The sequence below is a fragment of the Balaenoptera borealis genome, assembly GCF_965194805.1.
Source record: "Balaenoptera borealis genome assembly, chromosome: 1".
Taxonomy (NCBI): Eukaryota; Metazoa; Chordata; class Mammalia; order Artiodactyla; family Balaenopteridae; genus Balaenoptera; species Balaenoptera borealis.
The window spans coordinates 186,282,489-186,302,941 of NC_138860.1; the positions used below are offsets into that span (position 1 = coordinate 186,282,489).

Here is a 20,453-nt window from a genome sequence, read left to right on the forward strand (position 1 = left end):
CATGCCGCGGGGGGTGGAGTTGGGTAGGACTCCCGCATCCAGCTCCCCTGACGTCCGCGCGTCGGTCAGGTCAGACCCTGAAGATGACGGAGGTGGCTGGGGGCCCCAGCGTTCCAGAACCCAGCGAGATCCGGGCTCTAAAGCAGTGTCTCCTGTGCCGCAACCACGGCCGGGAACAGCACGGCGTGGCGGCCTCCTGCCTCGAGGAGCTGAGGAGCAAGGGTTGGCACGGGACGGGGGCGAGGACTTGGGGGGCCGGGGCCCGGGCTGAAGGGACCCGGGGAGAGGTGGGGATGTCCGGCGGGGCAAGGCGAGGTCAGGAGAGGCGACTTGGGGCTTCTTGTCGCTCGAGTGGAGCCTTGGAACAGAGATGACTCAAGTGGGTATGGCGACTTAGCAGTTTCATAGCGTTTACAGGCGCTTTAACTGAATTTATCTTGTGTGAGATTCATATGGTGGAGAGGCAGACGAGAAGCAACATGCGAATTAAGACAGACTCTACTTCGGTGCTTCGCCCTTAGATGACTCAGATTTTGGATCGAACCCAGTCCAGTGTATTCCTGCCACTCAGGCTCCCTAAGGTGGTACTGGGGCCCCCAGCTGAGCCTACGGCGGGGTGGGAGCGGGTTTCTACAGTCAGCTCTGGCAGGTACCTGTGCGGTAAAGAGGGAGCTGTTACCGACCATCCGGGAGGGCCAGACAAGGCACGTCTGTTGTGAGTAACCGAGTTGACAGAAACTCTGAGCAGCATACTGTTACTAGCTACCTGACCTTACACTTAACCATCTCTCCATTCCCAGTTTTCTCTTCAGCAAAGTGGGTGTATTTCCAGCCCTGCTCCACAGGACTGGGAGTCTGGAAGGAGATGATATATTCAAACGACTTACACGTTGCTGGCCTGTAGCAGTAAATTGCTTACTCAAAGAAGTTCTATTGGTTAAACGTGTGTGTCATCCCCGGGCATGTAGTGGACGTCTGTGTCAGCATGTTCAGGGCTTCCCCCAGAGTCACCAAGCCCAACAGATATCAGACAGATGTCTTTCAGAGATGCAGGAACAGCCAAAGCACTCTAAATGCTTTAGTGACATGGCTTTTGCCATATAAGTGTTTACATATTTTTTGCTTGGCATGAAGTTGCTTAAGTTTTAGTGCCCCTTCAGTGCAGTGGCTGGTTGCATTTGGCACAGAGGCTTGTGTAAGTGCTTGTGTTTCTGGAGCTCGGCCTATGCAAGGCTTGCTGTTCTATTTGGGTGGAAGACAGCATTGCCCAATGATCTTTGTAGTCTCTTGGCTACTTCTCTGCCTAGTCTAGTCCCATTAGCATTTTAGGCATTGCCATTACTCAATGGGATGGTACAGACCTGCCCTGGACAAAGCCTCTTGCCCAGTGATCATAAAGATGAAAAGCTACTGTTACAAACTTCTGCCTTCTGCTTCTCTTATACTTTCCTATAGGTTAGTAAGGCTGCAAAGGATACTGCGAGAACATAAAGTCATTTTTTTTTCTTTTCTTTTTTAAAATTTTCTTCTTTTTTCTCTTTTTTCTTTGTGACATTTGACACATAGGAGAATTTGAGTAGACCACTGAGGAAATGAATGAAAGACTGCTTGTTCTCAAGGAATCAAATCAGACTTTAGTTTGTTGTTCATCCAAGTAAAGGCTCAAGTGCCTCCTAATGTGGGTGTAGAGTAGCTGAAAGAAAAACACATTTTCAAGAGCCAGACTGTGTGGGTTGAAATGCCGGCTCTGCCACTTACTGTGTGACCTTGGGCAAATTACTTAACTTCTCTGAGCCTTGGGCTTGACGTCCATAAAAATGGGAGTAACAATAGTGTCTACGTTATAGGATTGTTATGAAATTAAATGCTGTATCTGAAAAGCACTTAGTACAGTACCAGGGACATGGTAAGTGTTATATTAGTGCTAGTGGTCATCATTATAGTTATTACAGTTATTATTACCAGGGATTTTTCTAGGCTCTGGGGGCATACTTTTTTTTTTTTTTAATTTATTTTTGGCTGTACTGGGTCTTCGTTGCTGCGCGGGGGCTTTCTCTAGTTGCGGCGAGCGGGGGCTACTCTTCGCTGCGGTGCGCGCGCTTCTCATTGCAGTGGCTTCTCTTGTTGCGGAGCACAGGCTCTAGGCATGCGGGCTTCAGTAGTTGAGGCACGCGGGCTCAGCAGTTGTGGCTCGCGGGCTCTAGAGCGCAGGCTCAGTAGTTGTGGCACATGGGCTTAGTTGCTCCGCGGCATGTGGGATCTTCTCGGACCAGGGCTCAAACCTGTGTCCCATGCATTGGCAGACGGATTCTTAACCACTGCGCCACCAGGGAAGTCCCGGGGCATACATATTGAGAGTGCAAGGACAGATGTAATTTCCCTAGGGATACTTGTCAATTACCAATATTTTATTTCTCTCAGCTTGTGACATTCTGGCCATTGACAAGTCCCTGGCACCAGTCACCCTGGTCCTGGCAGAGGATGGCACCATAGTGGATGATGACGATTACTTCCTGTGTCTTCCTGCCAATACTAAGTTTGTGGCACTGGCTGGGAATGAGAAGTGGGCTTACAACAATTCAGGTAAGAAATGCTGGCCGTATATACAATATACCATCCATCATGATTTATTTTACTGCATAGGCACCTGGTTGCTGTTTGGCTGGCTGTTTAAGCATTTATGCAGCAAACATTTACTGAGCACCTTCTGTATACCAGAGTGGTGCTGAGTCTGGGGATGAAGATGAATGATATGGGCTCAGTTCTCAAATAACTCACAGACCGACAGCAACTAAAACGCAGCAAGGCAGAGAGATCTGTGCCGCGGGTGGGGTCACACTGTCTGGTCTGAATCCTGGCTCTGCCATTTACTAGCCGTGTGACCTTGAGCAGATTATCTAACGTTTCAGCCCCGTATTGAGATAATAATTACAGTACCTGTCTCCTAGCGTTGTTGTGAGGATACTAGAACATAGTACATATCAAGCCAGGGCTTCTCAACAGTACTGCTGACATTTCGGGCCGGGGAATCCTTTGTCGTGGGGCTGCTGTCCTGTGTCTCGCAGGGCGTTCAGCAGCATCGCTGGCCTTTACCTACTAGGTGTCAGCGGCATCTCCTCACCCTAACTGTGACAAGCAAGAATGCCTCTAGACATTGTCACACGTCTACTGGGTGTGGGATGGGCAAAATCACTCCCAGCTGAGAGCCACTGATAGAAAGCATTTAGATCTCACCTGGTACACAGTAAGACGAATAAATAATTACCTATCACCATCATTAGCATCGTCCTCACTGGAAATACAAAGGGAACTAATATTGACGGGCAAGGATCAAAGAGCTAAAGAAGTGTCTTGAGAAAAGTCCCTAGGCCACTAAAGTGAGGAAGTCACCCTTCAGCAATGGCTTTCCCAGCCACCTTTGTACGCGGGCCCAGGGGACAGCAAACAGTGGCTGCAGCTCCTCCCGTCAAGGGTAAGCCCCATCGCCAAGCACAGGAGGAGTGCCGATGAGGATGAATGATTTGGGATGCAGAAATAGAACACACCCACACACACAAAAACCAACCTAAAGGGAAGTGTGACAGTATCCTGGGTATGCCTAAGCATACATTGGATTTAAGTGGCTTCCTTCTGTAAAAGAATACAGAGCAGTTTCACACAGAAATAAATGGAAGATGGGGACTTCCCCGGTGGTCCAGTGGTAAAAAAACCCACCTTCCAATGAAGGGGATGTGGGTTCGATCCCTGGTCGTGGAACTAAGATCCCACATGCCACGGGGCAACTAAGCCCTTGCACCACAGCAACTGAGCCTGCACGCCACAACTAGAGAGCCCGCGTGCCACAAATTACAGAGCCCATGCGCTCTGGAGCCCACGCGCCACAGCGAATGATCCCTCATGCCAAACAAAGATCCCCGCGTGCTGCAGCTAAAATCTGCTGCAGCCAAAAAAAAAAAAAAAAAGAAATGGAAGATGGAACAAGAGGGGAAATTAAGGTCCTAGATGGGGATTGGCTTTCCCATGAATCCCTGAGAAAAGGTGCTTCCTTCACCATCGAAATTATTATAAGTGATCTGTCGGAAGGATGTGCCGACATCCTCGAGGTCTGAGTTGGAGGAGGAAGTGAAAATAGCACTTCCGGTTAATCTGACTCTGACCGGCATTTTCTCCCATGTATCAGATGGAGGTACGGCTTGGATTACCCAAGAGTCCTTTGACGGAGATGAAACAGACAGCGGGGCAGGGTTGAAGTGGAAGAATGTGGCCAGGCAGCTGAAAGCAGACCTGTCCAGCATCGTCCTCCTGTCCGAGGAGGACCTCCAAGTAAGCCTCCCCCGCAGCCCGTAGCCACGCTCCTCCGCCGCCCGTAGCCACGCTCCTCCGCCGCCCGTAGCCACGCTCCTCCGCCGCCCGTAGCCACGCTCCCCCGGCCTGTGCTGCCCCCAGCGCCTTAGTTGCCATGCATCCTGCCATAATAGTTTCATCGCTTCTTAATTTTTAAGTAATTCTTAGATGACAACCAAGGTTCTTCATTTTCTAATTCTCTCACCTAGAGTAGGAAATTTTCACCCCTCACCCTGCATCAGAATCACCAGTGGAGCTTTTTAAAAACACAGACGTCAAGGCCCCACCTAGACCCATTTAGGCCCAAGGCGTGGGTCAAGGATGTACTGCTAAAGAATGCAGATTAAATCTTAGCTCCACCTCTCTGACTTTGAACCGGTAACTTAGCCTCTCTGCTTATGTTTCCTCTCCAGTAGAATTAGGATAAAAATAGTATTGTTAACTCAAAAAAATACTTATTGAGCCCTTGTCCTCTGCCTGACATGGTTCTGTGCACAGGGATACAATGGTGAACAAGCCAGACACAGTCCCTGCTCTAATGGAACTCAAGTCCTGGTGGAAGGAGGCAGACAAAATAAGCAGCATGTCAGACAGGGCAGTGTGCCAAGGGTGATGGGAAGCCTCCTGAAAGGAGGTGACCTTTTGGTAATTTTTTAAACTTGTATATTTATTTTGAATAAATCATATTAATACTTTCACATGGTTCAAAATCCAAGAGGTATAGAAGGATACACAGGTAGCCAGAAAGTAAAACAACCCAAATGTCCGTCAGCTGATAACTAGATAAATAAAATGTGGTATATCCAAACAGTGGAATATATTATTCAGCCATAAAAAGGAATGGAGTATTAATACATGCTACGACATGGATAAAACTTGAAAACATTATGCTAAGTGAAAGAAGCCAGACATGAAAGGCCACATATTTTATGACTGCATTTATATGAAATGGCCAGAATACACAAGTCCGTAGAAATAGAAGGTAGATTAGTGGTTGCCTAGGGATGGGGTTGGTGGGGAGTTTTGAGGAGGAATAAGGAGGAACTACTAATGGGTACAGTTCTTTCTGGGGTGGTGAATATGTTCTAAGACTGATTGTGGTGGTGATTGCACTATTATAAGACCACTAATTATACTGAAACCCACTGAATTATACACTTTATTTATATGGGTGAATTGTATAGTATATTAACTATATCCCGATAAAGCTGGGTTTTTTGGGGGGTTTTTTGGCCATGGGGCATGTGGGATCTTAGTTCCCTGACCAGGAATCGAAGCCACGTCCCCTGCATTGGAAACATGGAGTCTGAACCACTGGACCATCAGGGAAATCCCTCAATTAAGCTGCTTAGAAAAAAAAGGATATACAGGAAAAGTCTGACTCCTGCCCCCAGCCATCCAACTTCCCCTTCCTGGAGACAACCAATCTGTCAGTTTCCCTTTCCAGAGATATTTTATATACAAACAAATACATAAGTGTTTTCACCTCCTCCCCTATATCACACAAGTGGAAGCATCTCTACTGTTTTAATTTTTTTTTTAATTTATTTATTTTATTTATTTATTTTTGGCTGTGTTGGGTCTTCGTTGCTGAGCGCAGGCCTTCTCTAGTTGCAGTGAGTGGGGTCCACTCCTCGTTGCGGTGCGTGGGCTTCTCATTGCATTGCGGTGGCTTTTCTTGTTGCAGAGCATGGGCTCTAGGCATGCAGGCTTCAGTAGCTGTGGCACGTGGGCTCAGTAGCTGTGGCTCCTGGGCTCTAGAGCACAGGCTCAATAGTTGTGGCACACGGACTTAGTTGCTCCACAGCATGTGGGATCCTCCCAGACCAGGGCTCAAACCCGTGACCCCTGCATTGGCAGGCAGATTCTTAACCACTGTGCCACCAGGGAAGCCCTCTACTCTGTCTTAAAGAAAGATTTGGAAAGTATTCTAGATCAGTTTATAAAAGACATCCTCACCTCTTTTTCACCACTGCATAATATTCCATTTCATGCCTGTACCATGACTTATTTAATGAGACTCCCCCACTGGGGGACATGTGGGTTGTCACCAGTCTTGCTATTCTAGTCAGTGCTGCAAAAAGCTTAGATCAGTGTCATTTTGCACACATGCTTGTGCATAGAATAAATTCATAGAATTTAGTTGAGAAACATTGGCAGGTCCCAAGAGGAGACCCTGAAGGACAAGAGGAAGCCTGCCATGGAAAGGCTGGGGCCAGAGTGTTCCAGGCAGAGGGAGGGCAGGAGCAAGCTTAATTTTTTTCTTTCTTGTTTTTCCTGTTTTATGAAACAGAAAGGGGGGACTTCTCTGGCAATCCAGTGGTTAAGACTCTGTGCTTCCACTGCAGGGGGCGTAGGTTCGATCCCTGGTTGGGGAACTAAGATCCCACATGCCCCATGGCCAAAAAAAAAGAAACAGAAAGGGGTCACGAGATCCCTTCCCATCCCAACAGACTAGCATATTATGATACCCCTAGAATAAGGAGCACAGCCGTCATTACCGAAACAGGGACACCAGAATGTAAGTGAGCCTGGCCCTGACAGCTAGGCTCCACGGGGAAGCTTAGGACAGGAGCTTGCAGAGGCCGGCCACGCGACAGGTAGAGGAAAGGAACCACCGTCTCGGGGACCATGGGGAGTGAGAACAGATGGGAGCGAAGGGAGGGGCACAGGGGTCAATTACACAGCGTCCTGAGGATTAGAACTAAGACTGACTGATCCTGGGGACGTTATTAACTGCTCTTGCCTCACTTTCCTCATGTGTGTAAGGTGGTGGTAATACTAGTACTTACCTCGTAAGGTTTGTACTTCTTGAATTTTGAACCTTATGAATGTATATTAATACTACTTGTTCGAAAATTGATGCAATATGAAAGTTAAGGATAACTTATAAAGTCACCTCTTCAAAGAGGCCTTTCCCAATCTAGAGCAGCCCTCCTCATCACTTTCTGTCCTAAGAGATTTACATCAGTTTTCTCACTGATACATGGTAAGTGCTTGAGAAATGCAAACGCTTATTATTGTATTTCTTATTAAGCTCCATATTCTAATCTGCAGCTGAAGTTAGATTTACTCTCCAAGAATTTCAACAGTTTGATCTTTTCTCTTATGAAGACTATTTTTATTTTTTATTATTTTTTTATTTTTTAATTATTATTTTTTTAAATTTATTTTTGTCTGCCTTGGGTCTTCATTGTTGCACGTGGGCTTTCTCTAGTTGTGGCGAGCGGGGGTTACTCTTCGTTGCAGTGCACGGGCTTCTCATTGCGGTGGCTTCTCTTGTTGCAGAGCACGGGCTGTAGGTGCACAGGCTTCAGTAGTTGTGGCATGAGGGCTCAGTAGCTGTGGCACACGGGCTTAGTTGCTCCGCAGCATGTGGGATCTTCCCGGACAAGGGCTCGAACCCGTGTCCCCTGAATTGGCAGGCGGATTCTTAACCACTGTGCCACCAGGGAAGCCCTGAAGACTATTTTTAATCTAGTGTTGTGTATGCCGAAAGATTGAGCCTTCTTAAGATCTAGGGTATGATAAGTGAGGTCTCCCTTATTTCACAGACTGAACATGTCATTCAAAAGCTGAGTAGTTTATATTTGAAAAATAGTCGTTCAAAGTACGAACATGTATAATAAAAATGTTTAAGGTTAAAACCATCAGAAAGACTTTTGCTTGAAACAGCCTCATACTGATTCATTGTACAAGTGATCATACACCTCCTCCTTTATATTCTGTACAATGTACAATAGGTTATTTAATATCAGGATTTTGTTTTGTTTTAATTTTTATTTGGAGTACAGTTATTTACAATATTGTTTTAGTTTCTGCTGTACAGCAAAGTGAATCAGTTATACATATACATATATCCACTCTTTTTTGATTCTTTTCCCAAATTGGTCATTACGGAGTATTGAGTAGAGTTCCCTGTGCTGTACAGTAGGTCATTATTAGTTATCTATTTTGTATATAGTAGTGTGTATATGTCAATGCCAGTCTCCCAATTTATCCCTCTTCCCCCTCCCCCCCCAGTAACCATAAGTTTGTTTTCTACATCTGTGACTCTATTTCTGTTTGTTTTGTTTTTAATAAGGCACTAAGGCAATATTTTCCTAATTTTTTCACCAGAGGAAAACTGAAAAAATTACATGCCTCTTTCCTGACTTTCAGGCAGCCATATTAGGTAACTTTGGGAACTAGATGAAATGAGTCTGCGAAATTGATGTATTTGAGAGCTGTAACATCACGTTTAGAAAGTACTTTCCAATTTCTTAAAGTCTGTATTTGTTTGTCAGATGCTTATTGATGTCCCATGTTCAGAGCTGGCTCAGGAACTCAGCCAAAGTCGTGTCGCAGTCCAGGGGCTCCAGAACACCCTCCAGCAGGTCCTTGACCAGAGAGAGGAAGCCCGTCAGTCCAAGCAGCTCTTGGAGCTTTACCTCCGGGCTTTGGAGAAGGAGGGCAGCATCCTGTTGAAGCAGCAAGGTAGGATTCATCGGCTGCGGGAGTTACACTGAGAACTCAGTAGAGCCTCTCCTTGAGAGAGAGAGCCGGATGCTTACCATGTGGTCAAAAACAGTGAAGCCACAGCTGCTGGCATCTTGAGATGACCGGCTTCTGTCTGCCCAGCTGATTGCTCTGGCTGGATGTTGGTATGGCTGTATGTGTACATGGTGTGCTGATCTCTGTCTCACATCTGCTTTGCAGAGTCCAAAGCTGGCCTCGGTGATGAGAGGGATGCAGTTGACACGGGTATTGGAGAGAGCTCCTCCGAAATTGCACTTACGAGCCAGATCCTTACTGCGCTGAAGGAGAAACCCGCTCCAGAGCTGAGTTTGTCTAGTCAAGATTTGGAGGTGGGCGAGCACCAGGGACCCTGACCTTTGCAAGGAGAGGCTTGTATCAGGTCTTTTTCACCTCTGCAGACCTTGAATCGTAGCTGTCAATTTGCCCAGTATTATATGCAAAGCATTTGCAAACATCTCATTTAATCCAAATCTTAAACAAAATGGGTGCACTCCCTCAGATCATCAAACATTATTTTCTGGTCCAAAGTAGGTAATGAAGTGTCTGACCCCGACAGGGAGGAATAGCAGGACTCAGGCTTCTGAGATGCATCTGTCAGTGGTTGAAAAAGATCCATAGGCCATAGAAGCACATAAAATATCCTTGAGAAAGGCCCACTCGAGGGGATCGTCTTGCACTCTCAGACCAGGGAACTGGAGGCTTGATGAAGGGAACCCGTCAAAGTGGGTGTTCCTTCTTTCTTTCTTTTTTTTGGGGGGGATTTGCTGTAGCTTGTGTTTTTGTTTCATCAGTTGTTTCACAGTTATTTTATTTTATTTTATTTTTGGCCATGCCGAGTGGCATGTGGGATCTTAGTTCCCCGACCAGGGATCGAACCTGTGCCCCCTGCAGTGGGAGTGCAGAATCTTAACCACTGGACTGCCAGGGAAGTCCCTGGGTGCTCCTTCTTATGCTTCACCCTTGTCCCTGTTCCCAGTACTTCCTTGGTGTAGCTAGAAGGGAAAGAAGCTGTACTGACTTGAGCTTGGCTAAATTTCCTGTGTGCGGAGGACTTTATTGTTGCTCCAAGTAAACTACTCTCTAGAGGTCCTTTCCTGTTGGTGTTGTATGGTGAGACGAGGCCTGTGACAATTGAATATGAAGGAGACCTGGCATTTCAGCATAAAGACATGACATAGACTGATATTGCCGATTCTCCCCCCTCTAAAGAAAATCACGAGAGCAGCAGAGGTGCTGGTTCTTAATGGTTCTTACTCTTGCCGCAGTTGGTTGCCAAGGAGGACCCTAAAGCATTGGCTGTTGCTTTGAACTGGGACATAAAGAAGACGGAAGCTGTTCAACAGACCTGTCATCAGGAACTTAGCCTGCGCCTCCAGCAGGTACAGAGCTTGTATTCTCTGAGGAGCATTTCAGCAAGGAAGAGTTCGCTGCCTGGAGAAGTACAGAATCCCAAACAAGCCAAACGAGACCCCACATAGCTGGCAGCCAGAAATATGCCAAAGAAAACCTTAGGTTTTGTGTCAGTGTCAGTAAATACCTTCAGCCTAATCTTTGTAGCTCCCTACATACTCCTCTACCCCCTGCCTTCCAGAATGTTCTCCTGGAACAGGCTGGAAGACAGGCTTCATACCCTTTCCAGAAAAGCTATTCCAGATCTCCACATGGGCTCTCCGACCTATTTTGAACCATAGAGCTGCACCAGCAATATCCCACCTCCTCTAATTGCAAGTTCTTATGTTCTCTAACAGTAGTTGTAAAGGGCAGGGAAAAGAAATTGTCATATTTCAGACCCACTATTCTTTTTTTTTTTTACTCTTTTTTTCTTCTACATCAGATAAATGGTATATCTATCTCTTTCATGATTCAGTCTGTTGAACTATGCAACCATCATAGTAATAGACCCACTATTCTTATTCTAAAGATGGAACGGTAGAATTTTAAACACAAATAACAGTAGAGAAGATGACATATCAGAGTGTTGATTATGGCCACAATCTTGTTTCTCAAGTTAAGGAATTTTTTCATTTGTTTTAAAGGCACGTATTAAATTTGCAGACCATAGGGACATACGGAGTGTAATTCACCATTTCTAATATCTAATTCAGTATTGTGAAATTATATGCATTACCACTGTGAAACTTTTCAGTTTTCTAATGTGTTTTATCAGCAGGGGGTATAAAAAGGTCATTAAATCAATCTCCATAAGATATGACTCCAGTATGAAATTAGAACACTCCCTGACACCATGCACAAAAATAAACTCAAAATGGATTAAAGACCTAAGTGTAAGGCCAGACACTATCAAACTCTTAGAGGAAAACATAGGCAGAACACTATGACATACATCACAGCAAGATTCTTTTTGACCCAGCTCCTAGAGAAATGGAAATAAGAACACAAATAAACAAATGGGACCTAATGAAACTTAAAAGCTTTTGCACAGCAAAGGAAACCATAAACAAGACCAAAAGACAACCCTCAGAATGGGAGAAAATATTTGCAAATGAAGCAACTGACAAAGGATTAATCTCCAAGATTTACAAGCAGCTCATGCAGCTCAATAACAAAAAAACGAACAACCCAATCCAAAAATGGGCAGAAGACCTAAATAGACATTTCTCCAAAGAAGATATACAGATATTGCCAACAGACACATGAAAGAATGCTCAGCATCATTAATCATTAGAGAAATGCAAATCAAAACTACAATGAGATATCATCTCACACCGGTCAGAATGGCCATCATCAAAAAATCTAGAAACAATAAATGCTGGAGAGGGTGTGGAGGAAAGGGAACACTCTTGCACTGTTGGTGGGAATGTAAATTGATACAGCCACTGTGGAGAACAGTATGGAGGTTCCTTAAAAAACGACAAATAGAACTACCATACGACCCAGCAATCCCACTACTGGGCATATACCCTGAGAAAACCATAGTTCAAAAAGAGTCATGTACCACAATGTTCATTGCAGCTCTATTTACAATAGCCAGGACATGTAAGCAACCTAAATGTCCATCGACAGATGAATGGATAAAGAAGATGTGGCACATATATACAATGGAATATTACTCAGCCATAAAAAGAAATGAAATGGAGGTATTTGTAATGAGGTGGATGGAGTTAGAGTCTGTCATACAGAGTGAAGTAAGTCAGAAAGAAAAACAAATAACAGTATGCTAACACATATATATGGAATCTAAGGGGGAAAAAAAAAAAGGCCATGAAGAACCTAGTGGCAAGACGGGAATAAAGACACAGACCTACTAGAGAATGGACTTGAGGATGTGGGGAGGGGAGGGGTGAGATGTGACAGGGTGAGAGAGTGTCATGGACATATATACACTACCAAATGTAAAATAGATAGCTAGTGGGAAGCAGCTACATAGCACAGGGAGATCAGCTCAGTGCTTTGTGACCACCTAGAGGGGTGGGATGGGGAGGGTGGGAGGGAGGGAGATGCAAGAGGGAAGAGATATGGGAACATATGTATATGTATAACTGATTCACTTTGTTATAAAGCAGAAACTAACACACCATTGTAAAGCAATTATACTTCAATAAAGATGTTTAAAAAAAAAAAAAAAAAGATATGACTCCAGGTCTCTCTGGGTGCAAAGCAGAGACTTCTGGTTTATATTCCCCGTTTCTGTACACGCTTGTTCTTCGGGTTTTGTAATCTACAATGCAGTCTCTCTTGCAGGGAAAAGATAATTAGTTACTGACTTATTTGACTTACTTTTTAAGCATCTTAGAGGAAAATAGAATGCTATTAAGAGATACATTGGCTAATTATTAAGTAAAAAGAAATATAACAATAAGTAAGTCCTAGGGCGAGGGAGAGGTACAGAAAACAAACAGAACAAAAAGAACTGTTTCCTTCTCCTATGCCCTTCCTCAAGGAGGACTCAGACCTACTCAGCATACTCTTACTAATGCCTTACGCTTTTGCTTCTCACTTATTAGCCCCAGTATTTCTTCTTTAATAGCATATTTTATAATGTCTTCTTAATTATCCTTAAATGAAAGCCAGAGCTGATAACCTACCTATGTGCATACCCTTCATCAACATAATACCCCCAAATGTAGTATTTCAGAAGAAATAAAGGAAAATAATTTCCAACAGAATGGTGTGTATCTCAGTATGTCACTTTCTGGAGACGACCATACGAAAGGCACGATGAAGCTGTCAGATGCTTGTACTTTTACCCGTTGAATTACTGTGAACTTGCTAGAGGCAGCCAGGCACGGTGTGTAGTGACTGTCAACTCAAATACCACAAGCAGCATTGCCCTTTGTAATGGGATTTCCCAAAACAGTGACGTTCTGGACAGAGTAACACATCTATCCTCCATTTACAAGGTGGCTGCATTCTTGATAGATCCAGGGAACGTTAAAACCGGAAAAAATACTTTGTATTTACATATACAACAGAATTAGGTTTGGGGCTAATTTGGAAGAGGTTTTCATCCCTATGAACATCCAGAATGACATATAAAAGTCAGGTAGGGGGAAAACGTCACGCGGGATATGGGATGATTCTTCATTGTGTGGAGCAGTCATGTGCTTTGCAGGGAGACGAGCATCCCACTTCCCACCCCACCCACTCAATGCCAGTAGCAGCCTCCAGGTACTGAGGCAACTGAAAACAGCCCCACACATTTTCAGAATGCCTCTGGAGGGGCAGTAATGCCAGTTGAGGATTTTTATAGCAGTTTGTAGTCTGCTCTGTGCCAGCACCTACCACATTGGCGCCTCAAAACTGAGTGAGCTAAGCAGGGCGTGGCTTGTCGCCTCTCATTTTATGCATGAGCAAAGTTGTGCTCAGGGAGGGTCAATGACTTGCCTCATGTCACAAGGCTAATTGGAGGGCCAGGGTTCAAAGGCAGGTCTTCTGGTTCTAATGCCAGTGTTCTTTCTACTTATTTGCATTTTCTCTTAAGTCCACATACTCTTTCCTACTCTACATCCAGATGACTGGTTTTGTTAATACCAATGGAATAAGTTGGAGTCAGCTCCAACTGGAAAAGGCCTAATATGTCTGCAACATGATTGCCCAAAGATTTCTAACTGTAGTCATTGTGCTGGTGGCGTAAGAGAAGTGAGTCAGCCTTGTGAACGCTGTGTAGTTAGCCCAGTAGTAAAGGAAGCCTGTATTCCAGAAATAATAGAATAGCATCTCTATTCACCAATTCTGCAACATTTCCATCTTTGCCCTGCTGAATGAAAAATGTTTTCTTCAGTTATTTCTGTCAAATACACAGTAGAGCTTTAGTTGACTGGCCTGGGTGTTGGTATTGGTCTTCTGTACTTGAAACAAACCCACCAAGCATCTCAGCTGCATAGGAGAGTGGAAAAAGTACTATGGGTTTTGGAGTGAGACAGACCCACGTTGAGTCTAACCTTATGGGACAGTAGTTTCCAAAAATGTAAGGTTAGCCTAAGGCCCCAAGATTGAAAGGGTTAAATGAAGTTAGGTATGAGGAAGAGCACAGAACCCAGCACAGAGTCAATGTAGGGAGTGGGTCCCTTCACCTCCCCAGGGCCAGAGATGGGGGCAGGAGCAAAGACCTTAGTCTGCAAACCCTAGACCAAATGTGGAGTGAGAGTTATTTTGCCCCAGCTGCCACTTACCTTCCTTACACCACTGTGCCTCCAGGCCTTCTAGAATAGAAATGTAGCAGCACAGCAATGTGTCTAAAAATAGGAGAGGAGAGAGAGAGAGAGCAGGGCATGCCTGTTCTTACGTTAGGAGAAAAGAACGTCAAAGAAAGCAACTGGGACTAATGAACTCTACATTAGCCATATTCCATTCTTTCAACTCAAGTCAAATGTCGGTCCCCATTAGGCAACTGGCTTTGACAGGAGCTGTGCTAATTACCACTTACCAACCTTTAATTTCTGGGTAAAAGCAAAAGGAAAAAAACTAATGGATTTTTCATTTTCCAGAGAGAAAGGAATAAAATAATAGTAGTCTGTTAAAAAAATACATTAATTACAAGAATTATTAATGTGCCTTTACTAACCAGATTTTTTAATTTCCTAATTATCTAGTCTTTTATTATCTTTTTTTTTTTTTGCCTTCAGGGTTTTTTCTTATTTTGGTATATTTATAGGGTTTTGCCTTAAATTATTTTGGCTATGTCTTATATTACTTAAGGTTTTTAAGTAATAAAGGGGGGGGCGGTGGAGTCCTCCGTCCTATTCGGAAGCTTCCAATGAAGGGAACAGATTCACTCCTCCCCAGGAGCTGCATTAAATTTTCAGACTGCAGATCCTTAAAGTTAGCTGTTTGCTCAAACTAAGTCAGACAACACTTCCACAATTATAAGGAAGTGAACCAACAGGTTAATGCAGGGCTATGGGATTTTCTTCGGTATTTTCTAATATCATGTTACAAGAACTATCACCAAGAAAATTCTAGCTTTTTCTCCAGCTTACAGTTATTTTAATAAGACAAACACGTATCTGTTCACTTAACTATTTAATTATAAATAGAAAGGATAATTTCGTGTTAATTTTTATTAGGGTTATGAGAAGCTAGAAATAGTGGGTTGCCCAGCTGTCCTTTGCCTCTTCCTTCCTCGTCTAGAAACAGAAAACTTCCTTCTTTTTCAGAGCTAAATGACATTTCCTCTTCTGGTTTGTTCAAAAGCGAATCCCTATCTCTATTGAAGAAGCTGCTGTTATTAAGATGTGGGTTATCCCTTCAGCAGGCGCTGTCAATTCCAGGTGTTTACGTATCTCCCATGAGCTCACTGGTCTGACTGTCCACTGAAACGGTTTGCTGTCAGCACTGACATGTGAATACTCTGAAAGGATTTCTGTCGAATGCTTATGCCACATCAATTCTTCCTTAGCAGTTAAGGATCTATTCTGGTGACAAATACTGGAAATAAATGCAAGAGAATGAATTAGAAGCTGTCCAGGTCTTGATGTCCTAGATCTACACATTTGATTATATTGAACTACACAAAGGTAGACTTTAAGATAGTAGGAAATCACCCTAATTACCCATTTTACCCTAATTTATTAATCATGAGCATTTTACTCTAGTCTAACATGCAGTTGATGCCAGTTAACATTTTATCAAGGCCCCTGAACTAAGGTAGGCTTAAACTTGATGAATTTCCTGGCAGTGTCATTAGCATAGCTTCATTTCCTTCAGATATTACTTAGTTAAAATTTACAGGGACTTCCCTGGTGGTCCAGTGGTTAAGACTCCGTGCTTCCATTGCAGGGTCACAGGTTCGATCCCTGGTCGGTGAACTAAGATCCCGCATGCTACACGGTGTGGCCAAAAAAAAAAAAAAAAAAGTTACAATCTCCAGTCTTAAGGACTTTGTATGTATGACCCCAACTGAAACTGAAAAACAGCATGCTTTTCTTCTAGAACAAACTTCAGTTCTGAAGGTTAGCTGGCCTTTCAGGCAGGCATCTTCCACCAGCGCACTGACCCAATTACTGGTCTCTGAAAGCTGCTGTGTTTGGAAATGTGGATGCTATTAAGGCACTTCCATCACATTATACTTTACTCAGCTAGTAATTATGAATATGAGCTCAGCTCTGTGGAAAACAGAACGGAACGGTCAGCAGTCATACTCCGAGTCTGCTCCCCTGGTGTCCAGAGAAGAAAATATCACAGTGCCCTCCAGCCAGCCTTTGCCGATTTTCCTGATAATAGCCCTGACCTTCAGAAACTTTCTGTAACTCCAGGTTTGAATCTCTAAGCTTCAAAGTTTAGCATCTGAAAAACCTCACGCTGGAAGTTTTCTTTAGAGTCTGTGATTCAAGAGCCGTAAACAATATGTGTAATCAAGGAAGCATTTCAGGGCTACAGAGGAGAACTGAAATTTGATTAGGGTTTGGAACTGAGCACTTGTTTACTCCTGCCTCCATCTCAGGGGACCCAGATGCTGGTCCACATGGGGCTCGACAGTTGCTCTGCATTATATCACACAGAAAGGAATCTCCCCCTCGTTTACCCACCATCCCCTCACTTCTGTGGGAAGTTACTGAGGAAAGGGGAAATATAACAACTATACACATATCATATGCATCGGTCTCCAAATGAAGTCCGGACCCTGTGACTCTGGAAGTCCTTGTATCAGCAGTGGAGGCAATCAGGCTACAGGCTGGGCAGAAGCACTGCTCACTATGCTTGATCTGAAATAAGCCTGAAGCTCTCCTCCATAAAAAGAATTGTAACAAATTAATATTAACTTACTAGTTAAAATTAGTACAGGTACTTTTTAACAGCAGTTTCGAATGTAACTTTTGTAAGCATGTCAACACGATGTTGTCTGCCTAATAGCGTGACATTTGTTTTTAAATTAATTTAATTAATTTTAGCTAAAACATGAGGAACAATCATTTTGTTCTTTGAGCACAATGTTAAAAATTGCTTTTGGGACTTCCCTGGTGGTCCAGTGGTTGAGAATCTGCCTTCCAATGAAGGGGACGCTGGTTCGATCCCTGGTCGGGAGAACTAAGATCCCACATGCCACGGGGCAAGTGAGCCTGCACACCGCAACTAGAGAGAAGCCCGCGCACCACAACGAAAAGCCCACGTGCTGCAATAAAAGATCCCATGTGCCGCAACTAAGACCCAACACAGCCAAGAAAATAAATAAATAAATAATAAAAATAAAAATAAAATTATTTTTAAAAATTGCTTTTAATAGGGGAAATATTGTTTAAATTAGACAGTTTATATCAAAATAAACTCTGTTATTCTGAACACTTAAATATGTAGCTTTTAGCTATTTTAAATCAAAGCAAGGAAGACAAGGACAGAACAACCTGTAAGCACATAATGAAGGTGGAAGGAAAGCCCCATGGCTGCATTGACAATAACGGAAATAGCCACAAAAATCTTTATCAAAAATACTCTCTTTGGGTTCCAAATTACTCAAGGCACTCAGTATTGAGTGTTTTTGGAGTTTAAATAAAAACTACTTTTCAAATTACACGAGAAAGAGAAGACAACTGCATAAAGAAGAAAGATCACGGCTGATTAATACATTTTATTCAGATCCATCGTTACACTTCTTTGCATGAGTAATTATGGGTGCGGTTTTATTTGCAGGAGGAAAAGGTCTTCCAGAAGAAATTCTTGCAGGGCGTTTTATCTCGGCGCGTGGACTGTTGGAGGGGCAGGACTTCCTGCCGTTTGGACACCTCCCTGGCTTCCCCTCCTACAAAGGACACTGCCCTGGCCTGGGAGGCCCACTCATACCACCACGCAAGGAAAGTCAACAGGCTGTTCTTCTTTATTTCTGCCACTTCCTGCATATGCTTTTAAAAAGAAGCAGAGGACAAAGGAAAGACAAATCAACCACCTGGTTCAGCCAGCATTAAGATACATAATTCCTTTAAAAAAAAAAAAAAAAGCTCCAGAACAATAAATCACATTTCTATTTAAAGGATGTTAAGAGAACACCTTAACGAAATTGCTCTAATTAGAGAAAAGAAGTTGAAAATTTTCAATCAAGGAAAATCTGCTTGTTTTGCCCCTAATCTTTGCTGAGGTTCTTAATTAGAAGAGGTCAAGAAATCTATCATTTTCCCTGACAAGTGACTGGCAGCTAAGAAGCCCCCCAAGGTGGACCAGGCTAATTTAGCTTGGTTTTCCCATCTCTGGTCTTCCTCCTGGCTGTCCACAAATTGCTTTTCGAGACAGATCAGCTTGAGACGTTATATTCTGGCTTTTCAAACTCCTTAGAGAGCTTCTAGAAGTAATCTGATGATGAATGACTTGTCTGGAACTCAGCTGATAATTTCAGAGAAAAATCCATTTTTAATGGTCAACTTTATGTACTCTTTCTTGGAACTTTTTCAAAATGGGAAAAAGAGAAAAATGAGTCATGTCATGAAATTACAAAGTCTCACAACGGAAAACGTAATGATGTCAATTAATCTGAGCCAGTGAGAACATGTGCTGTATATATAAATTAAGATTCTAGAAGTATGTGTGAGCAATACCACAGTGGCAGCTCCACGATTGCACTGCAATAGACTGGTGTAATCACTAAATGTTTCAAAGACTAGCAGGTGGAGATTGCTAGCTTGAAGAAGCTCCCCTTAGTTTCAGAGCTTTCTAACAAACATCCTAACAACTGAAGGTAAACAAGAATCCATGGTCTATGTGGACATCACGGCGCAGGGCAGCTGCGGGGCACACTGCAGAGTCCAGCCCTGCAGCCTGTCCTGCACACACACTCAGCCGTGGAGATGCTGGGGAATCCGCAGGGGTGGCCAGATGTGCCAAGGAAAGAGACAGCCCACAAGCGGGTTAGCGTGCGGCCGAGTCAGACTACTCACCGCACTGTCGTGGCCGGCGAGGCCGCGCTCCAGGGGGAGGGCAGCGGCGGCCCCCGAGGGCAGCGGCGGCGGCAGGAGGCAGAGCGGCGGCAGCATCCTGCAGGCTGACCGGCACTTCTCTCCAGCCCTGCGGCTGCTCGTCCTGCTTGGCAGTCCCGAAATCAGTGTTTTGTGGACTTGGGTCTCTTCTTTGGAGACCAGGGGGTTATTTTAAGCTCAACCTGCAGCTGTTTTTTTGTATATATGCCTGTCTAAAGCCTGTACCCCCTCTTCCTTCACACTCAAGCAGTGACGCATAAGCCTGAGCAATCAGTGCCCACAAAAGTGCTTTCGGATTGGATTTAACCCCTCCATTAAAGCCTCAGATCTCTTCCTGTGTTGAGAGTGGATTTGCTCCTACTTTAGAATGCAAAGTGCACTTGCCTCTGAAGAAGTTCTACCTCCTCGTAATTATGCCCAAGCAAGCAGGAAGCCATGAGAACAAAACCAAGTGATTTAACAGAATACAAAATTAGCCTTGGATAAGGAGCTTAAAATCTGCAATTTTGCCCACGTAAAAGTATGACTGAATCTGCCTGGGCAGAAGAAGCAAGGAGACGGTGAGGGCTCAGGGAGCCGCTCAGCACCCACTGGTCTCCAAACCGCAGGCAAGGGCGACCCGAGTGATGGTTCCCCAGTACCACCTCCCCGCCCAGCAGGCCAGACACTGTCCTCTGGCCCAGGCCTTCCCAAACTGTGACGTGGACCCAAATCACCTTATTAAGATTAAAATGCAGATTCTGATGTCGTGGGGACAAGGAGGAGCCGAGATCCCACAATTCTAATGAGCTGACACTACAGTAACCAGTGTTTTTCATCCGCTACTGGCTACTCACTAGTGGCTCATAAACTAGCACTTTTTTTGAATGAAATAAAAATTAGAGGGCATCATGTTGAGTAAGGATAAATACCGCTCTGTGTGTGTATGTGTGTGTGTGTGTGTGTGAAGTGTAAAACGTACTTCTTACTGCATGCCCTGCACATGCCCTGCACTTGACCAGCTCCTGGGGCTTCCTCTCCTCCCGATGACAGCCCCGCTGCTGAGAACTCCAGAACGTGAAGCCCTCTGTGCCGTGCCACCTCCTGGCTCCTCCTGATGGGTCCCAGGTTCAGAATCACACAAACAAATGTGCAGACCCTCTTCACCTAACTGAGACAGCTAGGAAAATCCGAAACATCCACCACTGACCTACTAAGGTGACCAACGTCAAAGGCAAGGTTCTAAATGGA

The 20,453-nt window shown here is 44.3% G+C and overlaps 2 protein-coding genes across 10 annotated transcripts in view; one reads left to right on the forward strand and one right to left on the reverse strand.

Moving 5' to 3' along the window:
• Positions 1 to 11,182, forward strand: DFFA (DNA fragmentation factor subunit alpha). Of its 3 annotated transcripts, none has more exons than XM_082353063.1 (6): positions 2 to 222; positions 2,422 to 2,583; positions 4,181 to 4,323; positions 8,631 to 8,820; positions 9,043 to 9,191; positions 10,128 to 11,182. In XM_082353063.1, the coding sequence occupies exons 1-6, from the start codon at positions 84 to 86 to the stop codon at positions 10,338 to 10,340; spliced, it is 996 nt and encodes a 331-aa protein (XP_082209189.1). In that variant the 5' UTR covers positions 2 to 83; the 3' UTR covers positions 10,341 to 11,182. The 3 variants fall into 3 exon arrangements, with proteins under 3 accessions (XP_082209190.1, XP_082209189.1, XP_082209191.1); XM_082353065.1 differs by having other exon boundaries at positions 9,043 to 9,163; positions 10,128 to 10,303; XM_082353064.1 differs by lacking the exon at positions 2,422 to 2,583 and having other exon boundaries at positions 1 to 222.
• Positions 10,659 to 20,453, reverse strand: part of LOC309610365 (centromere protein S) — a 25,093-nt gene continuing 15,298 nt past the window's right edge. For 5 of the 7 annotated variants that reach the window (XM_082353208.1, XM_082353205.1, XM_082353211.1 and 2 more), the window contains exons 4-5: positions 19,185 to 19,326; positions 10,659 to 18,158 (exon numbers count right to left, since the gene is read on the reverse strand). In XM_082353208.1, the coding sequence (XP_082209334.1) occupies positions 17,940 to 18,158; positions 19,185 to 19,326 (361 nt within the window). In that variant the 3' untranslated portion in view covers positions 10,659 to 17,939. The remainder of the gene's footprint in view (positions 18,159 to 19,184; positions 19,327 to 20,453) is intronic. The other 2 variants (XR_014233874.1, XM_082353210.1) reach the window with 2 other exon arrangements.